This window comes from Anguilla anguilla, chromosome 18, assembly GCF_013347855.1.
Source record: "Anguilla anguilla isolate fAngAng1 chromosome 18, fAngAng1.pri, whole genome shotgun sequence".
Taxonomy (NCBI): Eukaryota; Metazoa; Chordata; class Actinopteri; order Anguilliformes; family Anguillidae; genus Anguilla; species Anguilla anguilla.
This window is the reverse complement of record NC_049218.1, coordinates 19,222,874-19,237,756: the sequence shown is the minus strand read 5'-3', so window position 1 is coordinate 19,237,756 and position 14,883 is coordinate 19,222,874. Positions and strand designations below refer to the sequence as shown.

The 14,883-nt window shown below is 44.1% G+C and overlaps 1 protein-coding gene across 2 annotated transcripts; it reads left to right on the top strand.

Moving 5' to 3' along the window:
* The first annotated feature begins 467 nt into the window (after nucleotides 1-467).
* On the top strand, nucleotides 468-14,725 carry ogdhl (oxoglutarate dehydrogenase L). Of its 2 annotated transcripts, none has more exons than XM_035400054.1 (23): nucleotides 468-662; nucleotides 2,826-3,068; nucleotides 3,413-3,583; nucleotides 3,706-3,808; nucleotides 4,247-4,362; nucleotides 4,588-4,742; nucleotides 4,881-5,027; nucleotides 5,130-5,220; nucleotides 5,425-5,604; nucleotides 5,789-5,917; nucleotides 6,399-6,578; nucleotides 7,024-7,176; nucleotides 7,981-8,083; nucleotides 8,275-8,403; nucleotides 8,661-8,811; nucleotides 8,958-9,085; nucleotides 9,369-9,547; nucleotides 10,077-10,148; nucleotides 10,679-10,804; nucleotides 11,938-12,010; nucleotides 12,115-12,278; nucleotides 12,756-12,910; nucleotides 13,078-14,725. In XM_035400054.1, exons 2-23 carry the CDS (start codon nucleotides 2,853-2,855, stop codon nucleotides 13,199-13,201), a joined length of 3,045 nt encoding a protein of 1,014 aa, XP_035255945.1. In that variant the 5' UTR covers nucleotides 468-662; nucleotides 2,826-2,852; the 3' UTR covers nucleotides 13,202-14,725. The 2 variants fall into 2 exon arrangements, with proteins under 2 accessions (XP_035255945.1, XP_035255943.1); XM_035400052.1 differs by lacking the exon at nucleotides 468-662 and adding an exon at nucleotides 746-866.
* Nucleotides 14,726-14,883: the final 158 nt, after the last annotated feature.

The following is a 14,883-nucleotide window of genomic DNA, read 5'->3' as shown; positions in this document are numbered from 1 at the left end:
GGGGTGTGAATGATTTAATCAGAACTGCTCTGATGGAAGTTACTCCTCCTTCAGGTAGCAGTGAATTAACAGTGGGCTACGAGAGGGGTGGGGGCAGAGAATGCCGTTTTCAGATGAACAAAGCCTAATCTAACAGACTACAAACTATTACAGTAATGAATTAGGCAATGTGATGATGATGACGATGATAATATTAACAACAACAACAAGAATAATAATAATAATAATAATAATAATAATAATCGTATAGGAAATTATTAATATCAGGGATTTATCGGGTAGCTACTACACATAGAGCTATAAACACCATTATTAACATAGCCTACATAGATAATACAGTAGGCTACAATTATCTGTGTATAGTTTCGCTATTTTAAGTATACAACGCATTTAACTGAAACTACATATCACATCTGCTCAGTTTGTCCTCGAGGTGCGCTGCGCAGCGTGTGCAGCTGTGACTCCATTACCTGACGCACACGCTGTCGCGGCGTCCGGCTTTAACCAGCCAGAGCAGTCTGGCGTCACATATAAACCTCGCTGTCTGTCGTCACCAGGCTCTCCGGGACATCACCTCTAATGTAGACTTTTTTTCATTTTCTTATCGTTCTCCGTAACCTAAGCAACTCATGTAGACAACAATTTCGGGGCTCGTTCAAGAGGTAAATTTATCCGCAAGTGGGCTGTACGAACCTTAACCAGCGTCAAGCATATAGCCAATGCTGCTGCATTCTGTCAGAAGGAGATTAGTGGGATTTTATGTTAGATGGGGATTAGCACCACAAGGCGGAAAGCGAAATAGAATCAGAATTGTGTCCCTGAGATTGCAGAGCAGTGAGGGTCAGTACTGGCCACCGGTGTTGAAGGTGAATGACTATGGTTATACGGAACAGAACGAGTAGCAAGGGGTAGCTACATTCTATTGTCTATTGCACCCGATGGGACACATCACCTGCGTTTGCAACGTACATCTTTAAAGTATTTGGTCTATTAGAAAGGCAGATTGTAGCAGGCGCGCGCATCATGCCGCATTGTACCTGAAATGCTGTATAATTTAAGGTTTAGAAAACAAAAGTTGGAATGTTTGTGTAAAATAGAGTGTCCTCTGTACAGTTAACCTGCCTGTGTAATAATTGTACTGCTTCCTGGAACTTGGCCTTGCAGTGTCATTCCGAACGAAGCATAGCAGCGCGTTTACCGGGGTTAACAGATAATAATCTGGAAATAAATGTCGAAAATCTCGAAACATACAAATTTGGATATGAAATAGCCTAGACGGACTCATTTTTATAAATCACCATTGTAAATGTTCTGAGAAGTACATCCAACGGCGTCTTCACGTTGGTTGAGAAGCCTATTTTCAAGCTGTTTGTTCTTTAAATGGGGTAAAACTCCACATTTTCATGTACCGCAATTATCGATAGGCTACTAACTGTAAAACGAAGCGTGAAAAATGTTATATATTGATAGCACGCGGGGCCGTGCATTTGCTGTTAAAGCCTAGACAATAAAACATGAACGCGATTAACCTGCTTAAACTAGTCTATGCTATCATGGGGGGGGGGGGGGGGGGGCTAGAGTCTATTGGAATTATAGAGGTCTGAGGATGACAATTATTATTCATCTTTTGTTTTTTCCTTTACTTTTCAGTCATTGGGAGATAGCATGCACAGATAAGGTTTAAGGTCAGGTGGAAACATTCTTGCTGACAGGACTGATCATTTTTAGCCTTCTTGGATAATTATGTCGTTCGTCAGCATCAGAGAGATTTTTTAAACGAATGACAAGGAAAAAGATATGCTAGTTTGCCCAACTATCATGTTGTGTTTTTGAAAACGGTTCCTGAATTTGTCTGTTGATCAATAGGGGACTTTGAGCTCATGTTCCCAGCACAGTTAAGTAACTCCTGACAGTCACAGGTGCATCAGGTTTCATCTATAATATTTTATTATTTATCATATAGGATGTCTTCCCTTTACATTTGATATGGGGACACTTGTTTTCACTCTCTAGTTATCAAATTATGTGAAACAGGAACTTTGAAAGGCCAGTTAGGCCTAAATGTATTGTGAAATACTAGCAAGCAGTTCCTCTGTAAATTATTGCATTGCATCGCCCAGATACCAACCAACTGTCTAACCATGTGGTTAACATGTTATTCCTTAACCCTAAAGGCAACTTTAATCATGCTCACCCTAAACCAGTGTTATTTCTGCAATGGCACACTTTTTATAATCAGAAAATTCCATGGTAGCCTACACCACCATCACCACTAAAAGCTTACAAAATGTCACACATGCTCAATTGTGGTGGAATTACAACAGCACACCTGGTAAGCTCTATCAGCACACTAGTGTGCTGCTGCACTGCCCTAAGCCCTAAAGGGAACTTAAATCACACTGACCCTTTACGCTAAAGGGAACTTAAATCACACTGCACCATAAATGCTAAGGGGAACTTAAATCACACTGCACCCTAAACAGTAAAGGGAACTTAAATCACACTGCACCCTAAACGCTAAAGGGAACTTCAGTCATAACAGCAGTGCTATTCCCTTCCTGCTTTCACGTTAATAATCACCAGCCATTTCAGACCCGAGAAGCCCAGTGAGATGAGCTAGCTGTGTGATTAACTGCTGGAAGGGATAAGTTGAGTGCTGAGTAGTAACAAACCGGCAAGCACACGCTGCAGATAGAGGGTGAAAGAGCACACCAGTGATTCATGTGACTGTAGTCCGGTGCTCTAATTCTAATACTCTACTTGTATTATTATTATTCATTCTGGTTGTGTAGATTCTGATCCTTTTTCTCCTGTGTTCTGGCCAGTGTGCTTGCTGCTTGGGCGGATTGGAAATGAGCCAGATTCGAGCGCTCGCTGGGATCCTGAGGGGTCACAGTCTGTGGCGGCTGAGGCCCCCCGTGGCAGGGACGGACAGGGGCCCCTCTGACCCCCGCCACCACCGCCGCTGCTCCTCCAGGGCCCCCGAGCCCTCTCTCGCCAACTGCAGCTCCAGCTATGTGGAGGAGATGTACTACGCCTGGCTAGAAAACCCAAAAAACGTGCATGTGGTATGCTTTTAAACGTGTTTTGCCAATATTCAGAACAAAATGGTTCTTTCATTTGATGCATTTTGGTTAGTAACAGGTTTTAATGGAATTTAAGTAGTGAAAGTATTATTTCAAATGTGTATTTGACCCAGGCCTGATCATTTGTTGGTGTATATGAGTTTTGGAGATAAATCCTCTCAGACGCCTTGTGTATTTCCTGTTACATAAGCTGCCATAGTCTCCAAAGTGTGTAAGGTGGTGCTTGGTGTTGATGTGCCAGATGGCCAAATGTCTTGAGCATCTCGGTCCTGAAACGGACTCTCTGCAAGTTTCCCAGGTACGTAACACCTTTGCTATGTCCACAGTCCTGGGACGTCTTTTTCCGGAATGCTCAAGCCAGTGCTCCGTCTGGAGACGTACCTGAGACCCGGCCCTCCAGCCTGCTCCAGGGCCGGGCCTTGTCCCAGACACCTGCCCTGGCCCAGAAGGTGGTGGAGGATCACCTGGCTGTGCACACACTCATCAGGGCCTATCAGGTACAGAGTTCTCTGCTTCTGACTGATGTTCATAGCTGTGTGTTCTGTGACTCTGTGTTTTATGGCTGAGGCTACTGAAAGAACATGTGTGTCAGGTTATTTTTGTTTTTTCTGGCTTTTAGGTTCGTGGACACCATGTGGCTCAGTTGGACCCTCTTGGAATTCTGGATGCCGATCTAGATTGTTTTGTTCCTTCAGATTTAATTACCAGCATTGACAAGCTGGGTGAGCCCTTCGTCTTAATGCACTCCTCATAAAATTACTTATCTTGTGAAGGTACATACATACAACTGACTTAAACCCTCCATTCCTGGGTGAGAGCCAACAGCGTGTCAATCTTATGTTATCTGAGTACTAGGTAATGTTATCTGACATAACAGCGGTTAATGTAATCTGAAGTAGCACTAGTCAATGTTATCTGAAACAGCAGTGGTTAATATCTTAACTAGCAAAGATTATTATTATTATTTGAAATAGCATTGATTAATGTTATCTGAAATAGCACAGGCTAATGTCTGAAGTAATGCTGGTTAATGTTGTCTGAAATAGCTCAAGTAAGTGTTATTTGAAATAGCACTAGCTGGTGTTATCTAAAATGGCAGTAGTTAAAGTTATCTGGCCCCTGTGTTTAGCTCTTTCCTTACCTGCTGTTCCTCTTGCCAGCACTCTATGGGCTGCTGGAGTCAGATCTGGACAAGACCTTCCAGCTGCCTGCGACTACTTTCATCGGAGGGAGTGACCCCACACTGCCACTCAGGGAGATCATCCGGAGGCTAGAGGTGAGTGAGCGGGTGGGGCAGGTTGGTGGGGGAGGGGGGAGGGGGGGGGGATGGTGTTAAAGGGCAGATAGGGCTGTTTGTTAAAAAAAAATGATCAGTCAATCTCATAAGCATTATGTATGCTAATATGGATTTCAACAGCATTTCACAGTGTTTCACAGTCACAGTCACAGTCTCGTTGTGGGTCCTGCTCAGTGTTGCTTGTGGTTTTTTTCAAATGCGTAGATGAGCTACTGTGGTCACATCGGAGTGGAATTCATGTTCATCAACAACTTGGAGCAGTGCCAGTGGATCAGGCGGAAGTTTGAGACTCCAGGGATCATGAGGTTCACTAATGAGGAGAAGAGAACGCTGCTGGCCCGGCTGGTGCGGTCCACACGGTCAGAATAACTGTGTCTTTTAGATGTTTCCTTACCTGATCAGTCTTCAGAATGCCCTGCCCACTCACCCATTCTCTCAGTCAACAGGCTGCTACCTGTAATATTTGAAAATATTTATTTAAAGAGTTTTTTCTGCAGGTTTGAAGATTTCTTGGCCAGGAAGTGGTCCTCAGAGAAGCGGTTTGGGCTGGAAGGCTGTGAGGTCCTGATACCGGCCTTGAAGATGATCATCGACAAGTCGAGCGAGGCCGGCATTGACAGCGTCATCATGGGCATGCCCCACCGGTAAACACAGCCATCCACATAATATTAATCACCAGTGGCGTTACCTGATCTCACCTCAGCTATTATTTACAAAAATAATGGCAACCCGTTTTCTGATTGCAGGGGCCGACTGAACGTCCTGGCCAACGTTGTGCGGAAAGACCTAGATCAAATCTTCTGCCAGTTTGATCCAAAGCTGGAGGCTGCAGATGAGGTGAAGAAAAGCGGCCATATGAAATCGAGCATGATGTCATTTAAGATCAACTCTCTGACAGAACTCTTTGCGGACACTTGCGAACCAATGAGATATAAATGTGTTCTGTGTGCGGGTGAAATTTTGGTTGAGGGACATGCAGGTTGAGTAGAGTGAGTCACTGGGAGGAGTGTGTGTCATTAAGCGGACGTGTTTGGTTCACAGGGCTCAGGGGATGTGAAGTATCATCTGGGAATGTATCACGAGCGAATCAACCGCGTGACAGACAAGAACATAACCCTGTCACTCATGGCAAACCCCTCCCACCTGGAGGCGGTGGACCCAGTGGTGCAGGGCAAGGCCAAGGCAGTGCAGTTCTACAGAGGCGACACTGAGGGAAAGAAGGTATCCTGAGCTCCAGGGGTCCCCAAACTGCCCCCTCTTTATGGGAGAATGCATTCCCTGTGACTCACTCCTTGTAACCTAACATATGGTCTGATATGAAATACATGTCAAAGCATCTGCCTGCTCACTGTAACTAGTAACATGCAACAGATACAGTGTTTAAGCGGTGGTCTGTGGTTTACAGGTGATGTGCATCCTCATACACGGAGATGCGGCGTTTGCGGGACAGGGGGTGGTCTATGAGACCTTTCACCTCAGCGAACTGCCCTCCTACACCACCCACGGCACCATCCATGTGGTTGTGAACAACCAGGTACTGTGTGCCAAAACGGCCAGAGCAGCCTGCACCTATAAAGTAACAGTGCTGCGGGAAGAGGTGGTGGTGGGGTGGGTGGGGTCAGGCTCATGAAACTGCCATCGTTTTTAACAGATGAGTGCTGTTCTCATCTATTCTCTCTGAGGAAACAGGGAATTGATTTCTCTCTTTCCCCAGAGGGAAGAGGGGGTGACATCTGGTCGATCTGTTAGAATTTTGCTCTGAACGACCCATATATTTCCCTTAACTTGCTATCCAGTGAGCGCCCACATGCTGAATGCAGTTGCCTGGTACTCCTTTAAGTACACTCTTTTTTTAACTGAGGCAGTGGCTGTGGACAGCTGCTCTCAGTCAGGTAGCTGCTGTAGTGTATTCATGAGCGCAGTGCTCTAATTGTTCAGAGAGTTCAGTGCTGAAAGAGAATGTGTGGGTCGTATGTGCCTTTAACCTGGGCATTGTGCTGTGGTTCTGACTCCAGATCGGGTTCACCACGGACCCGCGAGTGGCCCGGTCCTCTCCGTACCCCACGGACGTGGCGCGGGTCGTCAACGCGCCCATCTTCCACGTGAACGCGGACGACCCCGAGGCCGTGATGTACGTGTGCAAGGTGGCCACGGAGTGGAGGAGCGCGTTCAACAAGGACGTGGTGATCGACCTGGTGTGTAACGCACTCACACACGCCCTGGTGTGTAATACACTGACACACACTCTGAGGTGTTACATCCTCACGCACACCCGGGTGTATAACGCATTCACACACACACCCTGAGGTGTTACACCATCACACAAACCCTGGCGTATAACGCATTCACACACACACCCTGTGTGTGATACACTGACACACATCCTGAGGTGTTACATCCTCACGCACACCCGGGTGTATAACGCATTCACACACACACCCTGAGGTGTTACACCATCACACATACCCTGGTGCGTAATGCACTCTCACTCACCCTGAGTTGCTACGCCCATAAACACACTTTGGTGCACAACACACTGACTGTGTGCTTGTGTGTGTGTGTGTGTGTCTGTCTGTCTGTGTGTGTGCGTGTGTGTGCATGTGTGTGTGTGTGTGTGTGTGGTGTGCGTGTGTGTTTCAGGTGTGTTACCGGCGTTTCGGGCACAACGAGATGGACGAGCCCATGTTCACGCAGCCGCTGATGTACAAGCAGATCCGGCGGCAGGAGCACGTGCTGAGGAAGTACTCAGAGAAGCTGATCGCCGAGGGCGTGGTCACCCTGCAGGAGTTTGAGGTGCCGCCCGTTCCTTTCCTGCGCGCGTCTTTCACTGAAGCGCTTTTAAAAGGAGAGACACAAAAACACAGGAACACATATGGACCACACCAGGCCATTCAGCCCATCTAGGCTCGTCATTCACTTGCATCATTTAACTGGAGAGCATCAAGCTCTGCATCAACCCTGGACCTGAGGTCTCTGCCTCTGTCGCCTGACCTGGCAAACTGTTCCCTATGCTGACAACTCTCTGCATGAAGAAATACTGCCTCGTAGCACTGCCAGATTTACAGTCAGGATGGAGATGCTGTCTGCATGTACTGTACTCATACTTACTGTGCTCAATATCAGATAGAGTGCTTTCAGGCTCAATAATGCCCATATATCTCAGAAAACTCCCCACGTGTCAATAAATCCCTGTGTGTAGCACCATTTTCAAAGAACTGGATCTCACAACACTTCACAGTTATCCTGCTGACTACAGCAGTTTTCTGGCCATAGTTTAAGACAAATATGACTCAAGTAGTGTGTACATTTGGATTATAGTGGAGAGTGGTTGAACAAGATGTCTAAAAGGTCAGTTGATTCCAGATTTAAAAACCGAAAAAGCTCCTTGCTTTCTGTGCTGGGCTTCAGAGCCCTTTCTCATGTTATGCGGATGGAGCATGAATTGTGTAGTATGCGATTATGACTTTTCTCACATCTGTGTTTCCCCTAGTTATCTTAATATTAGATTATTTTTTTGTTTGTTCTGTATTTAAAAAAAAGATTCATATTAATTTATTTGTTCCATTTTGATTCATTTAATCATCTGTTTGTTTGCAGGAAGAAATAGCAAAATATGATAAAATCTGTGAAGAGGCATATACAAGCTCAAAAGATGAGAAGATCTTACACATCCGCCACTGGCTGGACTCACCTTGGCCAAGTAAGTTTCCCTTTCATCATTGTGGATTTACGACTGTGTGCAAATTTATACCACAGCTTTTTTTCAAAGTTTAAAATTTTTGTTTAATTGTATTTAAGTGCTGCATTATTTCTATTGCAGGTAGCTGAATACACACAGCATAGCCCATCCTGGTGTATTTCCTATTTCCCAATTCCTGTTTTTTTTTTCAGATTTCTTCACAGCTGAAGGAGAGCCTAAGAGCATGACCTGCCCTTCCACAGGATTAGAGGAAGAGACTCTACTGCACATTGGCCAAACAGCCAGCTCTGTACCTGTACAGGACTTTACTGTACACCCAGGTATGTTTACCCTGTACCTGTACAGGACTTTACTGTACACCCAGGTACGTTTACCCTGTACCTGTACAGGACTTTACTGTACACCCAGGTACGTTTACCCTGTACCTGTACAGGACTTTACTGTACACCCAGGTACGTTTACCCTGTACCTGTACAGGACTTTACTGTACACCCAGGTACGTTTACCGTAATATCACGTAATATGGCGTGTTTAATACGGCGTATGTAATTATGTGTGCTGTAATTGGTGTTCCCAGGCGTGTTGCGTATCCTCCGAGGCCGGGCGGACATGACCCGGAAGCGGCTGGTGGACTGGGCTCTGGGGGAGTACATGGCGTTCGGGTCCCTGCTGAAGGACGGGATTCACGTGCGGCTCAGCGGACAGGATGTGGAGCGCGGGACTTTCAGGTGAGACACCCCCCTGCTGGGGCTGCTCAGCCTGTCAGTGTGAGTTCCCTTTCCAGCCTGCAGACAGGTTAACCTGACGTTCAGGTGAGGGGGGTGGGGGAAATGTGGCTCTAACTGGTCACTTCTAAAGGTTACTGTCTCTGCAGCCACCGCCATCATGTTCTCCATGACCAGGAAGTGGATAAGAGGTTCTGTGTTCCTATGAACCACCTGTGGGAAAGCCAGGCGCCGTACACTGTGTGCAACAGCTCGCTGTCTGAGTACGGTGTCTTAGGTAAGAATCCACAGACCCCCAGTCTGAAGCAACTGACTTATCACTTTGCATGTTCCACTGTGTTTACTACAAAGGATGTGCAGACATGATTTATTTAACACGCAAACAGAACAGCCCAGATTTGCTTTACTGAATGCAGAAACACAACAGCCCAGTTTATGCTCTTGGCAAAGGTGATTAATGTAGTATTATTTTGGGTGTTAAACCAGGCTTTGGCTGGGTTCAAGATGGAGAGGGATAGTTCAGTAATTACAGTAGTGTGCTGGTGTGCGTGTTAAACCAGGCTTTGAGCTGGGTTTTGCCATGGCGAGCCCTAACGCTCTGGTGTGCTGGGAGGCCCAGTTTGGGGATTTCCACAACACAGCCCAGTGCATCATAGACCAGTTCATCGCTCCGGGCCAGGCCAAGTGGGTACGCAACAACGGCATCGTCTTGCTGCTGCCCCACGGCATGGAGGGAATGGTGAGACCCCAGAACCCACTACCCTCAACTATACATCACAGGCAGAAAAGCATTACCATTGATGATAATCATTCATCATAATGATGCATCATAATTAATAAAAGCTTTACGGCAGGGCATCAGTATTAAACCAGAACAATAATTATAATGATTATAATCATCTCCATATATTTTTTTATGTATTTTAACTTTATTTTAAATTTTTTTAAAGGGGTTGACATCATTCAATAACATGTGATGTCAATGTGTTGATTTCTGTTGGTTATTCACAAACTTTGAGTTCATAACCATACATATACAACCATGAATTATAACCATAGATATCTGCTTGTGTGTATTTTGTGAAAAAGCATTGCCATAAACAGCTACATGCTTTCAGTGGGGGCTTCTTTATTAAGACTTCACACTCTTATTGTAAAGCTCTTTCGGTAAAAGCGCTATATAAATGCAGTCCATTTACCATTTTATCCTTTACGGAGAGGCGTGTGTCAGCTCTCTGTCAGCTTTCCGTTTCCTCTCTCTTCCGCAGGGTCCAGAGCACTCGTCAGCACGGCCTGAACGATTCCTCCAGATGAGTAAGGACGACTCGGATCGCTATCCTGTGAGAGAATCATTCTTACGTATTTAATCATCTTTTAAAATTCTTCAAGTATAATGTTTTGTGGACTTATGTGCAACTTACTTTCCCCAAAGAATCATCCACTGTCAGCTGACGGATCTAACATTTTGCCCCGGATAGATTTTTAAAAAATTAAAATCATTTTCTTGTTCAGTTTACTTCCCATATGGAGTGAGTTTCTATATAAAGCTGTTTTAGAGCCTTGCTCTGCCATAGATCCTGGAGCTGGTTGCCATCAGATCCTGATAAATTTTTGAATTTGATTATTAAATCTATACTATTAGAAGGAACAAGGTTGTGCATCATCCAGCATTACCAGTGTAACATTATGTTTTATGATGTCATTTTTTATATCACAGTCTTTCTTTCATTGTTTTTCAGAAGTTTAAGTTTTATTACTTATTGAAAATGCTTCTTAACAGTGTATTTATTTGGTGGTTGATGTGTTTTCGGAAATTATCAGTGCATACTATATGTTTGGTGGTTTATGTGTTTGTGCGCTTCTAATAAAGGAATTCACCGGGGACTTTGAGGTCCAGCAGCTGTTTGACTGTAACTGGATTGTGGTGAACTGCTCAACGCCGGCCAACTACTTCCACGTGCTGCGGAGACAGATCTTACTCCCATTCCGCAAGCCGGTAAGGGGGAAAAAAATATTTACAAAAGATACCTAATCAGGTATTCACATGGGTTTGGTAATGACAGTCTTTCCTGACATGGCTCTGCATTAAGGAGTCCTGGACCATGATTAGAGAAGCAGGAATGTGTGGCTGCAGGGTAATCAGTGCAGGTAGAAATGCGCATGTAAAGGCGTAGAGATTCTGATGTTTGGGTGCGTCTGAAGTCTTCCTCAGAGAGGGAATCGGAGGAATATGCTGGCCTAATGCACCCATTCCTCACCTACACTCAGTCATGTGAGGGACAGTATTCACTAGCACTCTCTGGCCCCTGGCCTTCTGTTTGACCTGTCTATGTGGAGGAGCCCTGTCTCTGCTTTAACCCAAAGGCCTAAACACCCAACCTGTCATAGAGATTTTAGAGGAGTTAGAAACTATCTGAAGACCGCTCTTTAAACTAGTTGCTTTATGTCGAGCTGTATGAGAGTCTGTCTCTAAACTTCATCAGGCCTGTCTTCTCTCCAGCGGCCTAACTTTGTGCTTTTCTCGCCACGGCGACTGTCTAAAACAATCCCAGAATGCCTGCTTAATGCAGTGCTTTCTGAAGCAGGAGAGGAGGTCTCAGCGAACCGGTTAAAAGCAGAGGCACAGGAGACTGCTGCTGTGTTGTGTTGTGTGTTCAGGCAGCCAGGAATGATAGACTTCATTGGCTGAGCAGCTGTAATCGTGCTACTGGAGTTTCCCTCTTGTGTATAAGCATTTTGGTCTTTGAAAAGTTAGAGTAATGCTGCATCATAATAAGAAGAGAAAATAAGAAGAGTGATAATATGACTTTGAAACTCGTTTTACTGTAAAAAATGAAACACATGCAGTACTCTGGCACATACTCAGAATATCTGCTTTATTCAAAACATGGAACAATATGAGAAATGTTTCATTTTATAGTTTGCGGTGTATTCACCGTGCAACTGTGTGTGGGCAGTAACCAGAAATTTAACCATTTAGCAGGATGCAGACTGCTTATGGTGAAGACGCACCCCCCCCCCCCCCCACACACACACAAAAACGTCTGCCTGTGCTCACTGCAGCATTTAAACAAATATTATTTTACATGCTTCTAATACAGTCTATCTATACAATTTGTCTTTTTGCAGTTAATTATCTTCACCCCAAAATCCCTGCTGAGGCACCCAGATGCCAGGTCTAGTTTTGATGACATGACAACAGGTACCCATTTCAGAGCTCACATTCTAGTGTTGATTTCCTGATTGTGTTCATTACGAGCGCGAGCCGCTGGCTACCTCATGATCAGCTGATGCTGTGGGCACCAGGCACCAGGTTCCAGCGGATCATCGCAGAGGAGGGTCCTGCCAGCACCAGGCCCGAGAGGGTGAAACGGGTCATATTCTGCACGGGGAAGGTGTACTATGAACTGGCTAAAGAGAGAAAGCAGCAGGACCTGGAAAATGATGTTGCTATAATCAGGCTAGAGCAGGTATGCATTTACATATACAATACAGGAGTGATATTGAATGAAAGAATGAATGTTTTATTTTTGCGTCATGCCACCCATGTGGCCCATCCCATACGGGATTGTATGACACACCGTGTGACACAGGCAGAGGCGCTGACCAGATGTTTAATGGCTCATCCCTACCCATGGCCACCCAGCAGTCCCCTATCCCCTGAGCCCTTCCCCGTACATACAAAATATACATAAACTCTACTTCCACGTAATGGTATACACTGCCAAGTGATGTTCAGCAGGAAGAGGGGACCTGGGCAATGCAGGTGGAGAGAGGGCAGTCCTGTATATCAGTTAAACAGTATTCATTAGCCTAATGTACATTACCCTTGACTATATTGATGACCATATGTTCTCTTAATCACACTGTGCCTCCTTTTCATGTGTATTTTTAATTGTGTAGAGTGCTGTTTTGGAGCAGTGCTATATTTGAGCTTGCTTTTACAGCTATCGCCATTCCCCTTCGACCTGGTCAAAGCAGAGGTTGAAAAATACGGCAATGCTGAGCTGATATGGTGCCAGGAGGAGCACAAGAACATGGGCTACTACGACTACATCAGACCGCGCTTCCTCACGGTGCTCTCCGACCATCGGCCAATATGGTACAGTACCTGTCCCCCAGCCTCCAAACCGTCCTCTTTAACTCTGTCACCTTTAGCTCAGAGCCTGTATCATTAGAGAGCTAAAGCACAACCAGCATGTGTATCTAGTGCTGGTATCTCAGTGTTAAAGAGGCTGAATTCTGACTCTGGGCCTTTCACTTCTGCAGGTACGTTGGCCGTGATCCAGCGGCAGCTCCAGCCACAGGGAATAAAGTGACTCACCTGGCCGAGCTGAAGAGATTCCTGGACACAGCCTTCAATCTGCAGGCCTTTGAAGGGCGGAGCTTCTGAACCCCTACTGCAGACCCACGACGCGGACGCACAACGCAGGCACACAGCACAGGCGCACAGCACAGACGCATGAGGCATGACGCAGACGCACAAAACAGCAGCATGACAGACGCACAATGCAGGCGAGACAATCGTCACAATTAAATCTGCTCTATTTCATTTGTGAATCCAAACACCTGACTTAAAAAATCTATAAATATTTCACAGATTCTTATTTTTACATATAGGCATCTACTTGCCCAGTAGTAATGCAGTGGCTAGAACCATAACAATAGAGTTAACTCTATGGTGAGTATTTGAATAGAACAGGGGTATTATTTCAGTAGCTGTATATGGGCTTGGCCCCATTTACTGCTGAAACAGATTCATAAAGAGTAAACAATATTTAATCATGAAGAGCAGAGTACAACTACATGCTGTAAAACAGTAAAACAAATCAAAGTAAAGCAGCAATTGTATAAACTTAACTAGACAATCAATTAAATATGCATATTCATGTAAAGCATAGTTTTAAGCAAAAAGAAACATTCTGTGTGTAACTTACAAATTAATGTAAGAGTTCATTTTTTCTGCACACAGTTCAGTAACAATCAAAGTAGTCTCAACTCAAATTAACCCTGGGGAATTAAAGACCTGTTTTTTTTAAGTTAAGGATGAATTGTTTTAAACAAGCTTGATATGGGTGACTCCAAAATCATTTGAAGCAGTGCTGGTTCATTGTTCCATTCATATCCTAATGTAGCACAGAATATCACAATGCTGATATTTCTATTCAATTATAGGAACGGTATTCGCTTATTCACTATATTTGCATAGCATCGAGAGCCCATGCTGCATGCAATTATATAAAAATAAATGGCAGGCTTTATTTTTGAGCAGATATATTTATAAAAATGATATAAATTATTGTAAAAAGCCTCTATTATCACCTATATATAGTTGATACAATAGTTTAAGGTGATAAATATTAGCTAAATATTAACTATGAATATTTATTTCATTTTTTCCCCCGTTTTTAATGTGGATTATTAATCTTAAAAGTTAAAGTCACTGTATTGCTTTAGCAGGGTCAGCATTCATCAATTGCACTTTTTCACAAGTAAAATGATTTTCTTGTAGATGTGGCTATGTATTCTGTCTTTTTCTGAAAATGTATCCATACCAATTATGACATAATTCTAATATGTATATTCGAAAAGATACAATATAATAATTAATTTAATAAACGTACCTACACATAGGTTACATTTGAATATATAGATTCAATAAATATTCAAGCAGTGGGAGAATAAGACTTATTTAACTGTACCTATCATGAGAAAACAAGGTCTGCTACATGTTACTTAGTAAATGTCTTTGAAAAAATTATTGCTTTATGTTTATGACAGTACATTTTAATAATATAAAATATGTAATAATGTAATAATGATCTCTGCCATGAGTGTTACAGGGTAAATTTGTCATTACTTGCAGGTACACCTTTACTTTTTTCTGAAACAGCAATAAAACATGGTCATTTGGTGACCTCGTGGGTGCCTGTGTGATTTTGCATCTTTTTTGGTGGCCTTTCCCTGACCAGGTGTTCTGTGTACAAGCTCCAGCTGGGATGCTGAAGTATTGGCAGTGTTTACATTACTTCCCCATCTCTCCTCCTCCTGGTGATGCCCGCAGCCTTGTGCGTT